The 24,562-nt window shown below is 42.2% G+C and overlaps 2 protein-coding genes across 3 annotated transcripts; both read right to left on the bottom strand.

Moving 5' to 3' along the window:
* Window positions 1–240: 240 nt before the first annotated feature.
* Window positions 241–2,556, bottom strand: myod1 (myogenic differentiation 1). Its single transcript, XM_063062000.1, has 3 exons — window positions 1,916–2,556; window positions 1,454–1,529; window positions 241–928 (listed from the first exon to the last, which is right to left on the bottom strand). Exons 1-3 carry the CDS (start codon window positions 2,423–2,425, stop codon window positions 687–689), a joined length of 828 nt encoding a protein of 275 aa, XP_062918070.1. The 5' UTR covers window positions 2,426–2,556; the 3' UTR covers window positions 241–686.
* Window positions 2,557–2,984: 428 nt separating this feature from the next.
* zgc:172145 (Ferritin light chain, oocyte isoform-like) lies at window positions 2,985–16,929 on the bottom strand. 2 transcript variants are annotated; one of them, XM_063062002.1, is made up of 3 exons: window positions 16,694–16,929; window positions 8,876–9,022; window positions 2,985–3,201 (listed from the first exon to the last, which is right to left on the bottom strand). In XM_063062002.1, the coding sequence occupies exons 1-3, from the start codon at window positions 16,859–16,861 to the stop codon at window positions 2,995–2,997; spliced, it is 522 nt and encodes a 173-aa protein (XP_062918072.1). In that variant the 5' UTR covers window positions 16,862–16,929; the 3' UTR covers window positions 2,985–2,994. The 2 variants fall into 2 exon arrangements, with proteins under 2 accessions (XP_062918072.1, XP_062918071.1); XM_063062001.1 differs by lacking the exon at window positions 2,985–3,201 and adding an exon at window positions 5,098–7,127.
* Window positions 16,930–24,562: the final 7,633 nt, after the last annotated feature.

The raw sequence follows: 24,562 nt of genomic DNA, 5'->3' as shown, positions 1-24,562 counted from the left end.
GTTTCCAAATTATGCTACCTTGAAGTTGTCACTCAGAGGCAGTGAACAAGATGACAACTCGATGCAAAATCTCTACCCGCAATTAGTTCCTTGTTATGCAGTTTTAAACTGCTAACAGAGAACTGACTCCCGCTTCGCTATAAACGGCTGTCATGAGTATGAATTAGAATCAGTGCAGAAAAAAGAAAACATTTTTATAAATACATTTTTATTTTGTAATTCTTGAAACAGTCTTTGCATTCACACTGATAATATATAATATATATAAATATATAAATTTAGTTTGGCACATCAAACCAGGCATTTCTATAAACAAGCGACATTAAATATTTTAATGGTTGGCAGAAGGCAACTCTTATATACAATTATACACAACGTCGTACAAAAAGTGGTCCACATTAGGTGTTGTATCATCTTTTACTTGGGATGCATTTAAAGAAGAAGGACGAAAAAGCAACAATTGTAACTGAACCCAGACAAGTGTTAATTATGGTGATTGTTTAGATTGTACTACATGTAGTTGGGAATTCGCGATCTCGGGGGGATCAGGAAATGGTCTATTCTTGGAAGGCTTTACCCTTTAGCTGTCAACCAATCCCAGTGACTGAGTACCGTCTCGTTTTTGTTTTCTTCGATTCAGTCATTTCCACCAGGGCACAGACGGGACTGGCGCTTAACCTTAGCCGTTATAAGACCTGGTAGATAGGGTTGTCAGTCGGGATCTCGGTGCCAGTGCAGTTGTCCGGCGATGGGATCATGGCTGAGGGGTCGTTCAAAGTAGCTCCTTCCCGGGGAGACGAAGGACTGCCCAGAGCGGCATCTGGAACCATCATTACCGGACAAGTCGGCCGGTCAGTGGAAATTCTCTCGACGATGTTGGAAAGACAATCCAGGCTTGAGATAACGGAACTTTTACCACTTTTCGAATCTAAACATAATGCACATTACAATGATATAGTAAACAGCTCTACGGTCGGATAGAAATAACCTTCCCACACGACAATGTGCTCTAGAAATATCCGGTAATTAGAAAATACAAATTGAATTAACTATTGCCAGTTTTCAACTGACGAAGAAGAGAACATCTATCTAAAGCTTGATAGAGTGGTCTCTGTTTCAACTGAAAAGGTACAACCATAGTAACAAGGTGGGCACAGTTCTCAAATATCAACAATTTATAAAGAAAGCACGATGGTTATTTTTTCATCTTGTCGTTCCATAATAATAACCAGAACTTTCATATTGTCACCGCTTCGCATAATTTCTCCCTATAAATGACTTTAATGCATTTTCTCGGTATTACTACACGGAAGTACGAATCGATCCGCTGGTTAGTTGAAAGATCTACGGTGAACATTTGGCTGGACGTGGTTACTGTGAACTTTAGGTCCATCCTTTCCCAGGATGGGATCCCGCTGTGCTCTTTGCTTGGTGCGAATAAACATTCACTCACCGTTTGGCGAATCTGAGAAGTAGTTGTTGTCATAGTTGCTGCGTCTCCGGCTGCAGGCGGGACCGCTGCAATCCAGCTGTAAAGTCAAAATACGAGAAGTGGTGAGGGCCCAGTCACAGACCCGCCAGCTGGCGTTTGTGTGTGAAAGAAAGGGTTTGCTTCGGCTGAGGGTTTACGCTTAAAGCAGTGCCATCATCGTACTTGGTTTTACACAAACAAAAAAGACGTTGTGAATACGTCGCCCAAATATTGCACCTCATTCTAAGATTCAAGGAGTTCAGTGACCTTTCCATCTTTTCTGCAATATTGCCCATCCACAATACTTAGCTTTACATATAATACTGGAAATCCTTTAGTAAAACAATATAACCTATTCATATGCAATAGTATACATACATTTTACTTCCGCCACACTGTCTATACTCATATGCGTAAGTGTGTATTATGTCAAAACTTTCTTACCATCCCATCCGAGCAGTTGGACCGTGGGCTAGAGGCATCTGAATCCACACTGTATTGATCCATGACCGAGAAGTAGTTATCGTCCTGTTCTCTCAGGAGGGCCTGCAGGCTCTCGATGTATCTGATGGCGTTTCTGAGAATTTCCACCTTGGGTAGCCTCTGGTTCGGGTTGGTGGAGGTACACCTCTTGAGCGTCTCAAACGCCTCGTTCACTTTGCTGAGGCGTCTCCTTTCTCTCATGGTGGCCGCTTTCCTGCGGTCGGCGTTGGTCGTTTTCCTCTTGCAAGCCTTGCAAGCCCAAAGCAAGCAGCGACCGGCTTGGTGATGTCCACTGGGTGCTCGAATGTGCTCGTCCTCGGTCGGCACCTGGTCGGCTTTGAGCAGCCCGACGTGCACCAGCCTGGGGTCTAGATCCTCGAAAAAGTGGATGTCTGAAGTGGAGAAGCAGGGATCGTCATAGAAGTCATCAGCAGACGAGAAGGAACAGAGAGAGGTGTCCGTTAGCTCCATGCTGGCAGCGCCGAGATCCTACTCAACTTTTCTAAGAATCTTTGTTTCTTTCTCGTTTCTCCTTTCTTAACTTATTACTATTGCCTTTGGCTGTATTGCGCGTACCCTTCGGCACCTGTGCTGAGTCCAAGGAAAGATTAGCCCTATTTATTCCAAATTCTGTGGGCTGCAGAGAGTAATGCTTTCAACGCCCATGCTCTCCCACCAGCCAATCCGAGGGCTCTGCGAGGTCGCAGTCACATTCAGGGTCCGGGGCGGGGGCCTAGTGATTGGCAGACGGGTTCTGCGGCAGGGTCAGTTTCACCTTTCAAATTTCAGTCGGATCGGTGTCAGACTATTAGATGGAAAGCCTCTCAACGAGAGCTTTCTTTCTCTTCCGACTTGAAGGGTGACAAGTGCAATTTTCGTAAGGCCTTATTTAATAAGATTTTACCAATCAGTCCCGCGCCTCTCTATCTTAGATTACTGCTGCGAGATTAACGTCCAGCCTTTTTCTAAATATTTTAATCGTCGTTTTATTTTCCTCAACGAAGTTTCAAAATAGTCACATTTTTTTTGAATGATTTTCGTTAAAGAATTGAACGTTCGAGGCAATAAGCGATTGGAGATATTTCAATAAGAAAAATATTTAAACGAACGCATGGAACGAGTGTTTCCTGTGCAATGAAGGTGAAATAATCGTTGCAGATGAAAAACACTTCGTGGATACATTGTCCGATTTGTATTTTCTGTGATATCGTAACAGTGGTGCGGTGAATTCTTTGCTGTGAAGTTTTCTATAGAACAAGAAAGTATACTTCCATTAGTATAGACCGGAGTTTTACCTACAACTCCAAAGAGAATAGCCATTTTTGAAAATCTTGCCCTTTAGTCTTCTGGAAAGGGGTGATCTCTTTATAAAATCAATATAAAATATTTAAATTTTGAATGCAAAATCAAGATTGTAGATTGTGATCGGAGAAAATAATTTTCCATTACTCTGCAAAATGTTTTTGTTAACATTGACATCCATGTATAAGCAGGTGTATAGTAAAGTGAAGGTCGGGGACAATATTTCCCACACATGAGAATATTTTCTAGCAGGATAAAGTGAATGAACTAAGCTTTGGTATGAAGACAGAACGAAGCCCTATCCTAACCCCGGTTCCCATCAGCCCCATCCCCTCCTCCCTGGGACTGTGTCCGAGTGGTAAGATCACACACACACACACACACACACACACACACACACACACACACACACACACAGTACGGCCAGACCCGATCTTTCTCCTTTATGCGTGATATGGTGATACCGCTCCCAATGAACTGCTTCCAGTCGCCAACGACACAAGAGGTATCGGGAGAATCCGGTAGATGGAGTTAACTGTCCAATGACGGATTCTGTGCTCACACTGTTGTGTACAAATTCGGTTTTCAGTTACAGTTTAACGTCCCAACAGGACATTATAGCTACACTAATTTGCGAGAATAACTGTTAACGGTTTCCTGGGGGAGAGGTTTGAATGCTCTATTTAATTGTAAATGTTCGTTATTGATTAATTTTAACGTAAATATATATTTACTATTTTGTTGGTAAATTTAGACATATCCCTGATATTATTGCCTACTGCTGTTCACCATTCTATTCGTTTTTTCGCATTTCTTTCATTCTGCATGGTTGTGCACCTTCCGACCAGTTTCAGCCTCGCTCTATCCGTGGAAAGGTTCGAATGAGGTCATTTTCCTTTTTATCATTTTACTTGTCAGCGAATCCGATTCTTTCCTACTAACGGACAGCTCTTGTTTCTTATTCGGTTTCAAACTTTACAGTTACTTTGTGAATATTTTATAGTAAACATGAGGAGAGTCTTGGCCCCGTCTCGGCTGGTAACTAATGTGAATGATGACCAACGACGGGACTCTGACACGGCACTCGACGGCAGTTGATAGGACAAACTAATTCGAAATTTTGGCCGCTATCCCCCCCCCCACCCCATACATAAGATTCAACAATTTCCAACTCAGCCAAATCTCTGTCTCCTATAAAGAAATGCTTTCTTTAAAAGCTTTGTCGAAATTTAACAATTTTGTAAATAAGTGGTCTGTTCTGAGTTCTGCTTCGGATCGACCTTTCATTTCCCGAGTGTCCTTGTTCCTGTGATTTAAATGAACACTGTACGTTCCAGTTTTCGCACTGTACTTGAGATTTTAACAGCCACCAAGTACCGATCTCAGACCAGTTAAAATCTGCGAAATTTTCTTTTGCTAGAATTATGCAAATTCCTTTCCGTGATCAACGTCCAATATGTTTACCTCCTGTTTAAGAGAGAAAACAACTTTCGTGCGACTTAACCTGGTTGAAAATGCTAACTAGAGTATACACGGTTCGCTTTAAAATCTATAATTGACGTAAATAGAAATTACTAGCATGAGCTGGGTTCTCCGATCGGAGTAACTATATCACACAAAGTGTGGACGGTAATTGACAAACGTGCCTGGAGAGCTTCACTGAGTTCTAACTGAAGCATCCATTCACTGCTAATAATGTGCACAGTGTGTGATTAGGGGAATTATATTTACCAGATCAAACGGCGAGCCGGACAACCGTGAAAATGTTATGAAAACGAACTCAGTCGACCTTAACTGAAAGCGAGCTAAAGGTGTGTAATGTGAAGATGCCAGTTGGTGATACAATCTCCCGGACTATATTCGGTTCTGAACTGAGATATACGCATTTTATTGAAAATGTGTGACACAAATTGCAACAGTATAAAACCATATGAATCCATACCAAACAAACAAATCTTATCCTTACAGAAAAAGGAACCAATTCAACAAATTATTTGTAAACCACTCCATGGGGCGTTAAGGAAGATATGAAAATACTTTAAATTGTAGAGACTTTAAATTGTAGAATAGAAAACAGATTTCAAACAGTTTTATGAATAAGTTCATTTCTTAATAAAATATTTCGATTTCTTAAAATATTACAAAGCTGCAGTTTAAAATATTCGTTCTGAAATCTTCAGTCTTGTTGGAATAAAAGTGTACGCAACCGGAGCTGCACCAGGAATAAATAATTGCTTCTGACATATATGCTACGAACGGACAGCAGGGTAAGTTTGCAAGCGATCACAGTCCCGAGGAGGGGAAATCGCCGATTTTAAACATACATCGCACCTTACTACATTAAAAATTTCTCGCAATCCAATTATTTTTGAGCGGGATATGTCGGGAATGGAGTGTTATAAATCAAATGTCGTAACTTTAGACACTTGATGGAGTGGAAACCAAAATTTTCAGCAAAAATAAGGACATGCCCCGAGCCCGATTAAAGAATAAAACAGACCGCCCATGATGTCCTTCAAGTAATGTGCATGACTTTCATTTCCGAGTAAACCGTGTCACTTAATCTCCCCGCAAGCCTTTTGCGTAGTCCTCGAAAAAATAAAAAAAAATCTATTATTACCGTTGAGCATAGCCTGGTTTCATCTAAACTAGAACACGACACAGGGAGTTCATTTTTTAAAGAGAGCGCTGTGTAAGCATTAGTTATCTACCGACCAGCTTGTTCTCAGAAGTATGGAAATATGTAAAAAGTACTGGGAAGAAGGACGGTCCGAGAATTACTGCTGGACCAAGAGCAACAACCAATCCGCTCCAGATTCCAGTACCTGCAGTCTCTCCTGTAGGACCATGAAAACCATTCATAAATAGTCCGATAAATGTACCTAATTATAGGGGGCGTGTCCCGCTCTAACACTGCGCTGCAACAGAATTCGAATTTAGGAATGAGTAACAGTCCTGGATACCGGGGTTTTATGAGGGTATCAAACAATTTGTAGAAAGAACTCAGCAGGTATAGCAGCAGCTTGGGGAAAGTAAACTGTCAACATTTCGTGTCGTCATCCATCAGGACAACGACAGTACTTACCGGGGTATTCCCTGGGGCGCATACAATTATCGCTTAGATTTCTGAAAACAATCTCAGTTCGGTTTTTATCGGGACCAGGGTAGGGAACAAAAACACACTATGTAAAGCGGATGTTTCGGCGTTTGAAACAAAATTAGGTTCTTATTTCCACTATTTTCTATAATAAGAATAAAGAAAACAAGACCTTTAGTGCTTAAATAGAAAAGGAACGTGATGTTTGGAAACGATTAGACAGTGGCTCTAATTCTTCCAAGTAACAACAAAGATCCCATTAGATCGATCGTGTATGAAATATCGATATTCAACCTGATTTATCCATTTTCATTACTATTAAGTGAAGTTTATTTAAAAAAAAGGAATACGGTTTTGATTTAAGACTCTGTATCTATACAACCGGAAAAGGGGGCGTGTTAAAAAAAAACTCGTTGCAACGTTACTAAAAATGTTCCGATCTTTGGTCTTTGGAGATTAGTAAAACCGCTGAGTAATTCAGGCAGAAGGCTTCAATTCTTCCTGGAGACGGTCGATCAGGTACTCGCCAAAGCTCATCTCCCCATCGTCACTGCAGCCCAATCGGTTGGCGTTAGTGATTAGGTCGCCGGCCACTTTGATCCGTTCGATTTTGGGAACAAGTAGACGTTTTTTGACGAAGCTGGCAGTATGAGGGTCGGCAAGGCTTTTGCTCAGCGCACAGAGTTCTTCCAGGAAGGACGCCGCAGTTTTCCACTGGTGGCACGTCAGCTCCAGCGCCTGGAGAATATTACGCACCGATTCGCATCGGGGTTTCTGCAAGGGAACACTGGCATCAAAACGGGTATCTGTAGGAAACCCTCCCTCTAGCCTACTCACCTTCGAAAGAAAAGGCATGAAACTCTAGAAATTTTCCGGTTTCCGCTAATAAAAAAAAGCGGAAGATCGCAAGTAGTAATGTAGAAATCCACTATGAGGATGTCTGTATCATAAGTCTTGGGAACTTCCGCCTGTACAGACCACAGTTACACGTTCTGATATATGAATAAATATTCTGGTACAATAGTAATTTCTCCCTTTTTAAGTCCATAGATCATCAGGAATCTCCATAGATTCTGATTGCCTGTATGTAAATTTATAGCGATTCCAATAGCAACACCTTTCACCTCTTCCAATTTAAAAATACCCCACTTTTCTAGTTTTTCTAACAACGTTCGGATTCTCCATACCTTCCATTTCCCATATCTTCATCCATTACCCCAAGGAGCTTGTTTGCACCCTTCACACAAGAACAATAGGTAATTCTGTTTCTTCAGTAAATTTGGATACTTCAATGTTAACTCTGTCCATCCTTATAATTATCTCCAAAGTATCCTATTAATATATCTCTGTTTACAGATCCCAGCAATTTCTCTACCACTGGTCATTAATTATCATTATATTGGGAGCAAAATTATTCTGAAATCAACTTTTTTCCCCTTTTCCCCCAGAACAATGTCTGTGTCCTTGATTAAATTGCTAACTTGTCACATTTTTTTTTCTAAATATTTTGGTATTTAATATGAACATTTTAGTTACACAGTATAACCATATAACTCAGCAAAAGTTCTATCTATCATTTCTGTTCAGCATTAAGGTGCTCAGTCATACCAAACCTGATTATAAAGTTCATTAATTTTCACTGAACAGAAATGTGCTAACAGGTCTGCATTTCCACGATTTCCTCCTTTCATCATTGTTAATGACTGGTTTGACAATGTGCACAATTGATCTCAAAACTTTACAAGTTTATGGTTAGGTTATTTGCAGTGCTTTCACTAATTATTTTTAAATGTTAGCCTGAAATCCATCCTGTTCTGGGATTTCATTCTCTCGTGTCAATATTTACTTCAATAGTTATTTTTCTAAAATTATGTTTTGATTGTCCCCAACCTTGATTCAATATCTGCTTCCTTTTTTCATTATAAATGTTGACTTAAAATAGTAACTCAACTCCATCAAAAGTTCCTTATTTTTAGCTATAACATTACCATTGCAATGGACCCTCATGACTGGTGATCAACCTCTGTTTTCTATTGTAACTTTATTTGTGCTGGTTTTGACACATCTCATGTGTTAATTACATGTTGTCTTTTTGTAATTCCTTTTTGGCACTTTTTGTTTTTCCTTGAATCTCTTTCAGTCACTAGGATCGGTACTAGTTTTGCCTTTATACGGGCCTTTTCCTTTCAGCCTTAGGTTTCCTTTTACTCCTTTGAAGAGTCGTACCCACTTCCCTTAGCACTTCTGGAATAACTCAGGAATCTTACAGATGTGAATTGATTATGCAATGTATTCAATTTATTTTCTTAATTCACCACGTTCATTTAATGTTAGATACCAGATGCTTAGGGCCAATGAAAATTCTACAGTTACATATGACATTGAGTAGGTTGACTCACTGATAAAAGGTCCCATTATATGACAAACTGATACATTTACATGAGACTGTTTTACTTGCTCATACTCCTCATTGTCTGCTTTATCAGTTGATTTCTTTAGGGAGCCTTAATACTTGGCAGTACCTGAATATTTTTTGGGCAGTAGTGCCCTCCTCGCTCTGTCTGGTAGTCAAGTAAGGTTTGTGCATTCTTCTCCTCTTCTTGGGTTATCTTACGGAAATAGGCAGCAACTCTGGGCAGAGCAACATCATCTTGTTCAAAGATCTCCATCTAAATTAAATGCAGGAAACAGTTCGTAAATTACATACCCTGGGGATTAATCAGTCGCTGAACTAAAGTTTAAGTGTCCTCGCTATCCAGCAGAGCCTTGAAGTGGGTTTTATTATATTGGTTTATTAATGTTACATGTACTAGGATACAGTGAAAAGCTTGTCTTGCATACTTTTCATGCAGATCAAATCATTTCAGTGCATTGAGGTAGTACATGATAAAACAATAACATTATAGAATACAGTGCAACACCTACAGAAAATGTGCTGTGCAGGTAAACAAAGTACAACATAACAAAGTACAGTAGATTGTGAGGTCAAGATTCTATCTTATGTTCAAATCTGATAACAGCAGGTTAGAAGCTGTTTTTGAGCTTGGTATGTGCTTTAAGGCTCTTGTATCTTCTGTCTGATGGGAGAGGGGAGAAAGAATGCTCAGTGTGGGTGGGGTCTTTGATTATGCTGGCTGCTTTACAGAGGCAGTGAGAAGTTAGCCAGAGTCTATGGAGGTGAAGCTGGTTTCCATGATGTGCTGAGCTGTGACCACAACTCTCTGTAGTTTCTTGAGGCTATTTACAGAACAGCTGGCAAACCAAGCTGTGATAAATCTGAATAGGATGCTTTCTATGGTGAATCTACAGTCCATTTTTATCAATGGAAATGAATGATTTATGAGAAGAATGCAATGGTGATGGGCAGCTGCATTTGTAATTTTGCTCCATTTGAAGGGAACCATGAGTTCAGGCATTTGGCATACATGCATGCTGAGAAGCCAATGATGCAACTCTACCACCTGTGAGATTATGACAGAATACTTTCAAATCAGAACCCCACCTAATCTCTAACTGACATTGTCCTAGTTGAACTCCACTGACTTCCATTCTCAACTATGTATAATTAATGTGTTTTCCATGTCACTCATCTGTATGTCAATGGAAAACCTTCAGTCTTCTACCATTGCCCACTCCTTCAACTGTGACATGTTTCTCCATGACTGTAGCTTTTGCCACTTTTACAGGTTTTCTTTCCTTAAGTTGGTCGGGTCAACACTGTGAAGCACTGAGATCCTGTTGTTAAATGTTGTTTCAGGTTTAAGTTATATAGGAATGACTATAATAAATTCTCCGGGGTGTATGGGGTGTCAGAGGGGGGTAGCATCTCTGGTGGGGGAACGTATCGCGTCCTTTTCAAGGCGGTTAGTCCACCTTTGGTCCCCACCTGGCACTCAGCTCTCACCTGTGGCTCCCTGTAGCTGTTTGCTTTGCGACAGCGACCACACTCCAGGCAACGGCTTCGACAAGCCGGCTAAACCAGGTGAGGGTAGCCAACGGGTCTCAAACCCTCAGTGAGATAGGGAGTTGTCTATCCCAGCATGTGAAGACAGACTCCGGCGGATTGAGCGGACGAGACCAATGGAAGGTCCAACGGTCAAGAAGGCTGTCTCTGCAAGCATCGTGGAACGTGTAGAACACGACAAGACACAGAAGATGTCCTGGTCATCCACTGCACCTAGTCCCATCTCCAGCTGTCTCGACTCTGTCTTGCCACTGGATCCAGGTGGGAATTGGGAAGACAGAGTGAGGCTGACGCTGCGCAACTCTCCCTCACTTAAATCCGAATCATGCGCTAGTCTCGACACCATCATAATGGTGTCGAGGTCCTCATCGACGTTGACGATGGACACACATAATAAATTCTCCACTAGGAATCAACAATTAAGTTTAATTTTTAAATAAGACTTAACCTAACCATCTAGAATTCAGACCATAAGGCATAAAAACAGAATTAGGCCATTCGGCCCATCAAGTATTCCATCATTTCATCATTGCTGATCCATTTCCCTCTCAACCCCATTCTCCTTCTCCCTGTAACCTTTCTCACCCCGACTAATCAAGAACCCTTTGCCTTAAATACACCCAAAGACTTGACCTCCACAGCCACCTGTAGCAACAAATTCCACAGGCTTATCACCCGCTGGCTAAAGAAATTCATCCTCATCTCTATTCTAATTGGATGTCCATCTATTCTGAGGCTATGCCCTCTCATCCTAGACTCCCCTACTGTATGCAAGGATACACATTGCATCAAAAGCACAGGCAGGTAAGCAGAGGAGGTGGTATGACTGTACAGGTAAAAATAAAATCAAATACTTAGAAAGAAGTGACATTGGATCGGAAGATGTAGAATTTATCTAATGCAGACAACCTGAAATTCATTCTCCAAATGACCTTTCCTTAATCTATACCTCCCATTCTGGTTCTACCACTTATTGGAATGCAGTTTGATCGACTTCACAATATTTAACTTATCCAGATTTAATACTTTCTTAACTTCTACCTCCTAATTCAAAGCTCCTAATATTTGTTTATTGATTGAGATAATAGGCTCTTCCGGCCCTACAAGCTACACCACCCAACAATCCTCCAATTCAATCCTAGTCTAATCACGGGACAATTTACACTGACCAATTAACCTACCAACCGGTACAACTCTGGACTGTGGGAGGAAACCCCGACGATGCAGTTCAATAGACTCAGCAATATTTCACGCATATTCTGTTTCTTATTTATGCATCATTCAGCTATCCAGATTGCATTTTCTTTAAAACTGTTGAGCTACATGAGACTTTTCCAGGTCCAGATACCATGATAAGAACCAAAATCTGGTGAAATTATTCTTCTCTTAAGGAGGCATAGGCATTCTGTTCTCTACCTTGTTTCTATTAATTCACGCAGACCTATAAAACCTGCAGTCTCTTATGCTTTGTTTGATTTGATACTGAATATCTATTTTCTTAACTGACTAGGAGCTAGGTAATGGTAAGACTTTTGGCAGTGTGGAGGATCAGCAAGATCTTGGGGTCCATGTCCATTGAATACTCAAAGCCGTTGTTCAGATTGACAGTGTTGTTAAAGAGGCGTATGGTGTGTTGGCCTTCATCAACCATGGGATTGAGTTCAAGAGCCGTGAAGTAATGCTCCAGCTATACAAGACCTTGGAGTACTGTGTTCAGTTCTGGTCACCTCATTACAGGAAGGATATGGATACTATAGCGAAAGTGCAGAGGAGATTTACAAGGATGTTGCCTGGATTGGAGAGCATGCCTTATGAGAATGGGTTGAGTGAACTTGGCCTTTTCTCCTTGGAGTGATGGAGGATGAGAAGTGACCCGATAGAGGTGTATAAGATGATGAGAGGCATTGGTTGTGTGGACAGCCAGAGGCTTTTTCCTCAGGGCTGAAATGGCTAACACGAGCGGACACAACAGTCCATGTTTCAGGCCAAAACAGATGAAGGGTCTCAGCCCGAAACATTGACTGGTCTAATCATTTCCATTGATGCTGCCTGACCTGCTGAGTTCCTTCAGCATTTTGTGTGTGTAACATTATACATATTTATTTTGGGGAAGGCTCCTTGTATTGATTCTAGAAGCATACTCAAAATTGTATTCAGCACACATATTCCGTATTGTTCACTGGCTATGTTCAACTCTGGTCATGTTGTTATTTGTACCCTGGTGCCTAAAAGCGATTAACATTTCCTTCCGTTTTTTGACCAGAGCCTTGATATCTCTCATCAGACAGGGTTCCCTGAACTTGGTAAGTCCACCCATCCCCTCATAGGAACATGCTGCTGCTGGGTTCTCAATATGATCCTTATCAAAGCCAACTGTTCCTTTGCCTTTAACTAGAGCTGCCCAGTCGACCCCAGTTGAATATATAACATAGAACATAGAATAGTACAGCACAGTACAGGCCCTTCGGCCCACAATGTTGTGCTGACCCTCAAACCCTGCCTCCCATATAAGCCCTCACCTTAAATTCCTCCATATACCTGTCTAGTAGTCTCTTAAACTTCACTAGTGTATCTGCCTCCACCACTGACTCAGGCAGTGCATTCCACGCACCAACCACTCTCTGAGTAAAAATCCTTCCTCTAGTATCCCCCTTGAACTTCCCACCCCTTACCTTAAAGCCATGTCCTCTTGTATTGAGCAGTGGTGCCCTGGGAAAGAAGCGCTGGCTATCCACTCTATCTATTCCTCTTATTATCTTGTACACATCTATCATGTCTCCTCTCATCCTCCTTCTCTCCAAAGAGTAAAGCCCTAGCTCCCTTAATCCCTTATCATAATCCATACTCTCTAAACCAGGCAGCATCCCGGTAAATCTCCTCTGTACCCTTTCCAATGCTTCCACATCCTTCCTATATTGAGGTGACCAGAACTGGACACAGTACTCCAAGTGTGGCCTAATCAGAGTTTTATACAGCTGCATCATTACATCACGACTCTTAAACTCTATCCCTCGACTTATGAAAGCTAACACCCCATAAGCTTTCTTAACTACCCTATCCACCTGTGAGGCAACTTTCAGGGATCTATGGACATGTACCCCGAGATCCCTCTGCTCCCCCACACTACCAAGTATCCTGCCATTTACTTTGTACTCTGCCTTGGAGTTTGTCCTTCCAAAGTGTACCACCTCACACTTCTCCGGGTTGAACTCCATCTGTCACTTCTCAGGCCACTTCTGTATCCTATCTCTGCAATCTTTGACAATCCTCTACACTATCTACAACACCATCAACCTTTGTGTCGTCTGCAAACTTGCCAACCCACCCTTCTACCCCCTCATCCAGGTCGTTAATAAAAATCCTGAAAAGTAGAGGTCCCAGAACAGATCCTTGTGGGACACCACTAGTCACAATCCTCCATCTGAATGTACTCCCTCCACCACCATCCTCTGCCTTCTGCAGGCAAGCCAATTCTGAATCCACCTGGCCAAATTTCCCTGGATCCCGTGCCTTCTAACTTTCTGAATAAGCCTACCGTGTGGAACCTTGTCAAATGCCTTACTAAAATCCATATAGATCACATCCACTGCACTACCCTCATCTATATGCCTGGTCACCTCCTCAAAGAACTCTATCAGGCTTGTTAGACATGATCTGCCCTTCACAAAGCCATGCTGACTGTCCCTGATCAGACCATGATTCTCTAAATGCCTATAGATCCTATCGCTAAGAATCTTTTCCAACAGCTTTCCCACCACAGATGTAAGACTCACTGGTCTATAATTACCCGGACTATCCCTACTACCTTTTTTGAACAAGGGGACAACATTCGCCTCCCTCCAATCCTCAGGTACCATTCCCGTGGACAACGAGGACATAAAGATCCTAGCCAGAGGCTCAGCAATCTCTTCTCTCGCCTCGTGGAGCAGCCTGGGGAATATTCCGTCAGGCCCCGGGGACTTATCTGTCCTAATGTATTTTAACAACTCCAACACCTCCTCTCCCTTAATATCAACATGCTCCAGAACATCAACCTCACTCAAATTGTCCTCACCATCATCAAGTTCCCTCTCACTGGTGAATACCAAAGACAAGTATACATTGATGACCTCGCTCACTTCCACAGCCTCCAGGCACATCTTCCCACCCTTATCTCTAATCGGTCCTACCTTCACTCCTGTCATCCTTTTTTTCTTCACATAATTGAAGAATGCCTTGGGGTTTTCCTTTACCCTACTCGCCAAGGCCTTCTCATGCCCCCTTCTTGCTCTTCTCAGCCCCTTCTTAAGCTCCTTTCTTGCTTCCCTATATTCCTCAATAGACCCATCTGATCCTTGCTTCCTAAACCTCATGTATGCTGCCTTGTCCACCTGACTAGATTTTCCACCTCACTTGTCATCCATGGTTCCTTTACCCTACCATTCTTTATCTTCCTCACCGGGACAAATTTATCCCTAACATCCCGCAAGAGATCTCTAAACATCGACCACATGTCCATAGTACATTTCCCTGCAAAAACATCATCCCAATTCACACCCGCAAGTTCTAGCCTTATAGCCTCATAGTTTGCCTTTCTCCAATTAAAAATTTTCCTGTGCTCTCTGATTCTATCCTTTTCCATGACAATGCTAAAGGCCAGGGAGCGGTGGTCACTGTCCCCCAGATGCTCACCCACTGAGAGATCTGTGACCTGACCCAGTTCATTACCTAGTACTAGATCTAGTATGGCATTCCTCCTGGTCGGCCTGTCCACATACTGTGACAGGAATCCGTCCTGGACACACTTAACAAACTCTGCCCCACCTAAACCCCTGGAACTAATCAGGTGCCAATCAATAGTAGGGAAGTTAAAGTCACCCATGATAACAACCCTGAGGAGCTTTCTTCACTATCCAGAGGATACCTGAATGAACCAAACAAACTCCTCCCCTTTTAGGCCCTTTGCACGCTCATTGGCCCAGGCAAAAATGGAAAATCGATATCTCCCACTAGCACCTCCCTACTATATCTGACCCTCCAGCTTCCATTGACTATTGGGGGGGGGTGCATATGATAGCCCTACCAAGATGATCAACCCTTTCTTACTTCTAAGTTATACCCAAATGGTCTTGTTAGATGATCCTCAAGAATATCCTCTCTAAGCACTGCAGTTACGTCCTCCCTTATCAAAAGCACAATACTCCCTCCATTCCTACCTGTTCCTCTGTCATCCCATAAAGCACGGGTATCCAAAACATTGAGCTGCCTGTCCTGCCCTTTTCTCAGCTTTATTTCCGTTATGGCCACATCTCAATCCCTACAGGCAATCCACACCCTCAGTTTGACAGCCTTGCCTGTTAAACAATGGACATTGAAATAAATGCAACACAAAACAGTAGTTCTATCTGTGCACTTAAAGTCTAAGACTTTATTCCTTGAGTTGAAGGAGACTGACAGATGGCCATTTAGAGGTGTATAAAATCATGAGGGGCTTTGATAAGGCAAATGACCACCCAGCTTTGCCCTGGGGAAGGGAATCCAAAACTAGAGGTCTCAGGTTTAAGGTGACTGGGGAAAGATTTTAAAATAGGAATTGAGGGGCAACTTCTTCACACAGAGGATAAGGTGCAAATAGAATAAGCTGCCAGAGAAAGTGGTTGAAGCAGGTGCAACAGCAATATTTAAGAGACACTTGAGTAAGTACATCTATAGGAGGGATTTAGAGGGAATGGTCCAAATGTGGGCAAAAATACCTAGGTGGGTATCTTGATTGGCATGAAACTGTTGGACCTGTTCTGTACTGTGTTACTTTCCGAGTATTCACTTTAAGAAAATAAAATGGTTAACTCACCAAAATTTAAAAAAAATTATTATTATTCAACGTGCTAGGTTAAAAGTTTCACTCCTTTAACGGGAGTTCTTGTTACAAATATTTACCTGTACCAAGAGATGCCAACCAAGTCCCATTGCAAGAATCTATTGCCACTATCTCAGAGGGGAGACGTCAGTTACAAGATGCAGCAATTTAAGCCATTACTTAGCAGCTAAGGCACGTTCTCGAACTATCAGTGTACGCGACGTGGACGGAAAAATAAGAATGCACCCAACATCCTCTTGCAAAGTCCCGTAGTACAAGATGCACTGAGGTTCCCCACAGCTTGGTAACACAATACAGTTCATGACAACAATGCAAAGAGCAGACATCTGGGGAGAAGCAAAACCTCCGCCCAGCTCCCAACTAGCCCCGCCACTCGCAGAAGTACAAGTCCCAGTGCGGAAATCTCTTCCTCCCACAGTGTGCAGAGCCGGCTTCACCCCCGGCAGTTAACGGCATTGCTCCGCTCACATATCTGGGTCCCCCCAGTTCCAAGTCCTGCCGGAGGTCCTGTTGCCTTACCAGAGCCTGAAACCGGTAGGACACCTCGTAGAAGAAAGTGATGAGGCCGCAGACTGCCTCTTCCACACTGAGTGGATAGTTCTGCTTCACCTGCTTCCCGGACAGGGGCTGGTGAAGGGTGCAGGTGGGCAAGCATGTTTTCAGCCGTTTCCCCTTCGGTTGTGCCATTCGCACCCAGGCAATGAGAAATGTTCTACCAGCCTAGTTCTGGGCCGTTCAAGTTCGAGAAATTCTTCTTCCAGTTCAAATCGAGGTTCATCCGGAAGAAGGCTTAAAAATGGAAGCAATCACCAGTCAGCTGTGAAATTGACAGCGAATGCAGGGCAACTATTCAGGGAAGGAGGGAATGTCAGCTTTGAAGTCGATCGCACGTTTCGCACTGTTTACTACAATTGTTGTTTAAAATGCATTAACACGACATGTGCAATCAGCTGTTCCGTCGAACACATCTCTGTGATTGTACGGGACAAACCTGACAGAGCCAAAGTAAAGGAGTATTGATAGAAAAAAGAACCCATGCCTGCAGCTGCCTCTGACAACTTGTGCTTAGCAATAGGGGAATGGACCATAAGACCATAAGATATAGGAGCAGAAGTAGGCCATTCGGCCCATCGAATCTGCTCCGCCATTCTATCATGGGCTTATCCAATTCTTCTAGTCACCCCCACTCCCGTCTTCTCCCCCTACCCTTTGATACCCTAGCTAATCAAGAACCTATCTATCTCTGCCTTAAATGCACCCGATTACTTGGCCTCCACAGCCACTTGTGGCAACAAATTCCACAGATTTACCACTCTCATGACTAAAGTAATTTCTCCGCATCTCTGTTCTAAATGGACGACCTTCAATCCTGAAGTTGTGCCCTAGACTCCCCTACCACAGGAAATAACTTTGCCGTATCTAATCTGTTCAGGCCTTTTAACATTCAGAATGTTTCTATGAAATCCCCCCATTCTCCTGAACTACAGGGAATACAGCCCAAGAGCTGCCAGACATTTCTCCTACAGTAACCTCTTCTTTCCTGCAATCATTCTCGTGAATCTGCTCTGAACCCTCTCTAACGTCAGTATATCCTTCCTAAAATAAGGATCCCAAAACTGCACACAATACTCCAAGTGTGGTCTGAGGAGTGCCTTATTGAGCCTCAACATCAAATCCCTGCTCATATATGCTATACCTCTAGAAATGAATGCCAACATTGCATTCGCCTTCTTCACCACTGACTCAACCTGGAGGTTAACCTTTAAGGTATCCTGCACCCTTTGCATCTCTACATTTTGAATTCTCTCCCCATCTAAGTAATAGTCTGTCTGTTAATTCTTCCACCAAAGTGCATGACTGTTCACTTTCCAACATTGTATTTCATTTGCCACCTCTTTGCCCATTCCCCTAAACTACCTAAGCTTCTCTGTAGGCTCTCTGTTTCCTCAACACTACCCACTCCCTCACCTGTCTTTGTATCATTGGCAAATTTAGCCACAAATCCATAATCCCGTAGTCCAAATCGTTGACATACATCGTGAAAAACAGTGGTCCCAACACCAACCCCTGTGGAACTCTACTGGTAACTGGCAGCCAGCCAGAATAGGATCCCTTTATTCCCACTCTCTGCTTTCTGCTGGTCAACCGGTGCTCCACTCATGCCAGTAACTTCCCTGTAATTCCATGGGCTCTTATCTTGCTAAGCAGCCTCATGTGCGGCACCTTGTCTAAGGCCTTCTGAAAATCCATGTACACCACATCTACTGCATCTCCTTTGTCTACCCTGCTTGCAATTTCCTCAAAAAATTGCAGTAGGTTAATCAGGCAGGATTTTCCTTTCAAGAAACCATGCTGGCTTTGGCCTATCTTGTCATGTGCCTCCAGGTGCACTGTAATCTCATCCCTAAAGATCGATTTCAACAACTTCCCAACCACTGATGTTAGGCTAACAGGTCTATAGTTTCCTTTCTGCTGCCTTCCACTCTTCTTAAATAGTGGAGTAACTTTTGCAATTTTTGACTCATCCAGTACAATGCCAGAATCTACTGATTCTTGAAAGATCATTGTTAATGCCTCCGCAATCTCTCCAGCTACTTTCTTCAGAACCCAAGGGTGCATTCCATCAGATTTATCCACCCTCAGACCATTAAGCTTCCTGAGAACCTTCTCAGACATAATTTTCACTGCACAACTTCCCTGATGCTCTTGAATGTCCGCTATACTGTAGATATCTTCCACTGTGAAGACTGGTGCAAAATACGTATTCTGTTCCTCTGCCATCTCTGCGTCTCTTATTACAATATCTCTACTGTCATTTTCTATTGCTCCTATATCTACCCTCAACTTTCTTTTACCCTTTATATACTTAAAAAAGCTTTTATTATCTTCTTTGATATTAGTCACCAGCTTCCTTTCATAATTCATCTTTTCCTTCCTAATGACCTTCTTAGTTTCCTTCTGCAAGTTTTTAAAAGCTTCCCAATCCTCTATCTTCCCATTATCTTTAGCTTCCTTGTATGCCCTCTCTTTTGCTTTTACTTTGGCTCTGACTTCACTTGTCAGCCATGGTAGTGTCCTCCTTCCATTCGAAAATTTCTTCTTGTTTGGAATATATCTGTCTTGCACTTCCCTCATTTTTCGCAGAAACTCTAGCCATTGCTGCTCTGCTGTCCTTCCTGCTGGTGTCCCTTTCCTAGCAACTTTGGCCAGTTCCCCTCTCATGCCATTGTAATTTCCTTTATTCCACTGAAATACCGATACATTGGAATTTAGTTTCTCCTTCTCAAATTTCAAAGTGAACTCGATCATATTGTGGTCACTGTTCCTTAAGGGTTCCTTAACCTTAAGCTCTCTTATCACCTCCAGATCATTGCACAACACCCAATCCAGCACAACTGATCCCCTAGTGGGCTCAACAACAAGCTGTTCTAAAAAGCCATCCCTTAGACATTCTGCAAATTCTCTCTCTTGAGGTCCAGTACTGGCCTGGTTTCCCAATCCACGTTCATGTTAAAATCCCCAATGATTATCATGACATTGCCCTTCTGACACGCCTTTTCTACCTCCTCCTGTAATTTGTAATCCACATCCCGGCTGCTGTTTGGAGGCCTGTATACAACTGCCATTAGGGTCCTTTAACCCTTGCCATTTCTTAACTCAACCCATAGAGACTTTACACCTTCCGATCCTATGTTATCCCTTTCCAATGATTTAATATTATTCCTATACACAGGACCACACCACCCTCCCTGCCTACTAACCTATCTTTCCGATACACCATATATCCTTGGACGTTAAGCTCCCAATGGCAGCTATCCTTTAGCAAAGTTTCAGAGGTGGCCACAACGTCGTACTTGCCAGTCTGTAGCTGAATTTCAAGATCGTCCATTTTATTCCTTATGCTGCATGCATTCAAATGTTACACTTTTATTCCAGTATTTGTTGCTTTCTGTTTTAACTGCACTACACCTCTGTTGCCTTGTAATTCGACCCACTGGCTGTGATTATGCTTCATCTCCTGCCTGTTGTTTCTATCATCTCTGTTGCACGCTATCTTTGATTTATTTGTTTCCTCCTTCCTCAGCCCTATCACTCCAGTTCCCATCCCCCTACCAAATTAGTTTTAGCCCCTTTGGCCAAAAGTTATGCCAATCTTATAACCTACTCTAATGTCAATAATCAAACCGTTCCCTCCTACATTGTTCTGTCCTCCAGCTACCTATCTAAGAGTTTCTTAAAGGTCCCTAGTGTATCCACATTACCACCATCCTTGGCAGAACATTCCATGTACCCACCATCCCGGTAAATCTCCTCTGAACCCTCTCGAAAGCTTCCACCTCCTTCCAAAAATGAGAAAACCAAATGAGAACACAATACTCCAAGTATGGTCGAATGAGAGTTTTACAGAGCTGCAAAGTTAACTTGTAGCTCTTGAACTCAATCCCTCGACTAATAATCCCACACCAAATGCTTTCTTAACAACCCTATTGACTTGCATGGGAACCTTGAAGAATCTATGGATTTGGACCCCAAAATCCCTCTGTTCCTCAACATTACTATGAATCCTGCCATTAATCCTGACTTCTGCCTTCCAATTCACCCTTCCAAAGTGAATCACTTCACTTTTTTTTACGGGTTCAGTTCCTCCTGCTACTTCTCAGCACATCTTTGTACCACACCAATGTTCTGTTTTAACCTACAACAACCTTCTACATTACCCACAACTCTACCAACCTTGATGTCATCTGCCAACTTACTAACCCACCTTTTCATTTCCTCATCCAAGTCACTTATAAACATCACACAGAACAGGGGCCCCACAACAGCTCCCTATGGTACACTACTGGTCACTAACCTCCAGGTAGAATATGTTCCATCTAAACCACCTTCTGCTTTTTATGGGCAAGTCAATTCTGAATCTACACAACCAAGTTTTCTCAGAATCCTATGCCTTTTGACTTTCTGAAGAGGTCCTTTATCAAACACCTTACTAAAATCCATATGCACCATATCCACGGCTCTACCTTCATCAATATGCTTGTCACATCCTTGAAGAATTCAGTTTGGCTTGTGAGGCATGACCTACCCCTCACATAGCCATACTAACTACCCCTAATCCAGTTATGCTTCTTCAAATGCTCATAAATCCTGTCTCTAAGAATCTTCTCCTATAATATGTCTACCACTAAAATAAGACTCAATGAGCTATAATTCACAGGTTTATTCCCTAATTCCTTCTTTGAATAAAGGAATAACTTTTGCCACCCTTCAATTATCAGGTACTACTCCTGTGGCCAATGCGAATGCAAAGATCATTGCCGAAGATGCAGCAATTCCACCCGCCACTTCTTATAGTAATCTGGGGTATATCGCGTCCTGCACTAGGGAATCCTAATACTTTTTAAAAGTTCCAGCACATCATCTTTCTTAACACCGACATGTTCTAACATATCAGCATGCTTTATGCTGACCTCACGAATGTCAAGATCCACTCACTGGTGAATGCTGAAGCACAATGTTCATTAAGGACTCCCCCACCTCTTCTGACTCCAGGTACGTGTTTCCTCTTCAATCCCTGATCGGTTCTACCTTGACTGTAGTCATCTTCCTGTTCTTCACATATATGTAGAACACCTTGTGGTTTTCCTTATCCTACTCACCAAACAAAAATGCAAAGTTCTAAGTAAATTTATCAAAGTACATGAGTTTGAGTACAGAGAGGAAATTAAGAACCTGGTGGCATGGTCCGAAGACAATAACATATCCCTCAACATCAGCAAGATGAAGGAATTGGTTGTTGACTTCAGAAGGAGTAGCGGACCGCACAACCCAATTTACATCGGTGGTGCGCAAGTGGAACAGGTCAAAAGCTTTAAGTTCCTTGGGGTCAATATCACAAATGACCTGACTTGGTCCAACTAAGCAGAGTTGACTGCCAAGAAGGCCCACCAGTGCCTTTACTTCCTGAGAAAACGAAAGAAATTTAGCCTGTCCCCTAAAACCCTCACTAATTTTTATAGATGCACCGTAGAGAGCATTCTTCTAGGGTGCATCACAACCTGGTATGGAAGTTGTCCTGTCCAAGACCGGAAGAAGCTGCAGAAGATCGTGAACACGGTGCAGCACATCACACAAACCAATCTTCCATCCATGGACACTTTACACCGCACGCTGTCGGAGCAGTGCTGCCAGGATAATCAAGGACACGACCCATCCAACGAACACACTTTTCGTCCCTCTTCCCTCCAGGAGAAGCTTCAGGAGCTTGAAGACTAGTACAGCCAGATTTGGGAACAGCTTCTTTCCAACTGTGATAGGACTGCTGAACGGATCCTGACCCAGATCTGGGCTGTACCCTCCAAGTATCCGGACCTGCCTCTCGGTTTTTTTGCACGACCTTACTTTCCGTTTTTCTATTTTCTATTTATGATTTATAATTTAAATTTTTAATGTTTACTAATTTTTACTATTTTTATTATTTTTAGTATTTAATATTTGTAATCCAGGGAGCAGGAAGTGCAGAATCAAATATCGCTGTGATGATTGTATGTTCTAGTATCAATTGTTTGGCGACAATAAATTAAAGTAAAGTAAAGTAATATGACACAGCAAATGAACACTGATGCAGCCAACTGGTTTTTGAAGTCACATAATTAGTTAAATGGAGATCTGTTTTTGGAGACCTGTGTGTAGTCATGGTGTTTCAATTGATAGTAGTAAAAATACACCTGTATCTGGAAGGTCCAACTACTAGTGAGTCAGTATCCTGGCAAAAACCACACCATGAAAATAAAAGAACACTCCAAGCAACTCCATGAAAGGTTATTGAAAAGCACAAGTCAGGAGATGGATACAAGAAAATTTCCAAGTCACTAAATATCCCTTGGACTACAGTTACGTTAATCATAAAAAAATGGAAAGAATATGGCACAGATGTAAATCTGCCTAGAGCAGGCTGTCTTCAAAGACTGAGTGATCATGCAAGAAGTGGACCAGTGAGGGAGGCCACCAAGAGACCTATGACAACTCTGGAGGAATTACAAGCTTCAGTGGCTGAGATGGGAAAGACTGCACATACAACAACTGTTGCCCTGGTGCTTCACCAGTCACAGCCTTATGGGAGAGTGGCAAAGAGAAAGCCACTGTTGAAAAAGGCTCCCATGAAATCTCGGCTAGAGTTTGCCAGAAGGCACGTGGGGGACTCTGAAGTCAGCTGAAAGAAGGTTTGATAGTCTGAGGAAACCAAAATTGAGCTTTTTGGCCATTAGACTAAATGCTATGTTTGGCGTAAGCCACAAACTGCACATTATAAAAGACACACCATTCCTATCTTGAAGTATGGTGGCGGCTTCATCATGCTGTGGGGATGCTTCACTACAGCAGGCCCTGGAAGACTTACGAAGGTAGAGAATAAAATGAATATAAAAAAATACAGGGAAATCTTGGAGGAAAACCTGATGCAGTCTGCAAGAGAGCTGCAACTTGGGGAATTTGTTTTCTGGCAAGACAATGACCACAAGCATAAAGCCAAATCTACATAGGAATAGCTTAAAAACAACAAAGTTAATGTTCTGGAGTAGCCAAGTCAGAATCTAGACCTCAATCCAATTGAGAATTTGTGACTGGACTTGAAAAGGGCTGTTCGCTCACGATCCCCATGCAATCTGACAGAGCTGGAGCAGTTTTGTCAAGAAGAATGGGGAAAAGTTGCAATGTCCAGATGTGCAAAGCTAATAAGAGACCTATCCACACAAACTCATGGGCTGTAATTGCTGCCCAAGGTGCATCTACTAAATACTGACTTGAAGGGGACGAATACTTAAGCAATCAATTATTTTGTGTTTTATATTTGTAATTAATTCAGATCACTTTGTAGAGATCTGTTTTCACTTTGACACGAAAGAATCTTTTTCTGTTGATCAGTGTCAAAAAAGCCTAATTAAATCCATTGTGATTCAATGCTGTAGAACAATAAAACATGAAAACTTTTGAGGGGAGGGGCAGTTGAATACTTTTTATAGGCACTGTATATATACTTACTGAATTTTATAGTTTTATTATGTATTGCAATGTACCGCAATGTTCACACCATATGCCAAAGATATTAATCTGATTCTGATTCTGATGGAAGCTTAATTCTGAGGAAACCTTTAGGGGTGTCACAAAGAGGGAGACTAAAGGGATACAATCAAATAGGACTGAAGTAATTGCGTAGTTCCATGGTAAGACCACTCATAAAGTACTGTGACGATTCTGGTCCCTTATTGCAGGGAAGGTTTAATGGTTTTCAGATGAATGCAACAAAGATTTTCACAGAAAATCATGAGATATAGGGGGCAGTCTTGTGGAAAAAAAATGAATGTAATTGGTGTGTATTCTGCAGAATTT

The sequence above is a fragment of the Mobula hypostoma genome, chromosome 11, assembly GCF_963921235.1.
Source record: "Mobula hypostoma chromosome 11, sMobHyp1.1, whole genome shotgun sequence".
NCBI classification, from domain to species: Eukaryota; Metazoa; Chordata; class Chondrichthyes; order Myliobatiformes; family Myliobatidae; genus Mobula; species Mobula hypostoma.
Note: the sequence above shows the minus strand (reverse complement) of the source record. Positions and strands in the feature narration are given on the sequence as shown.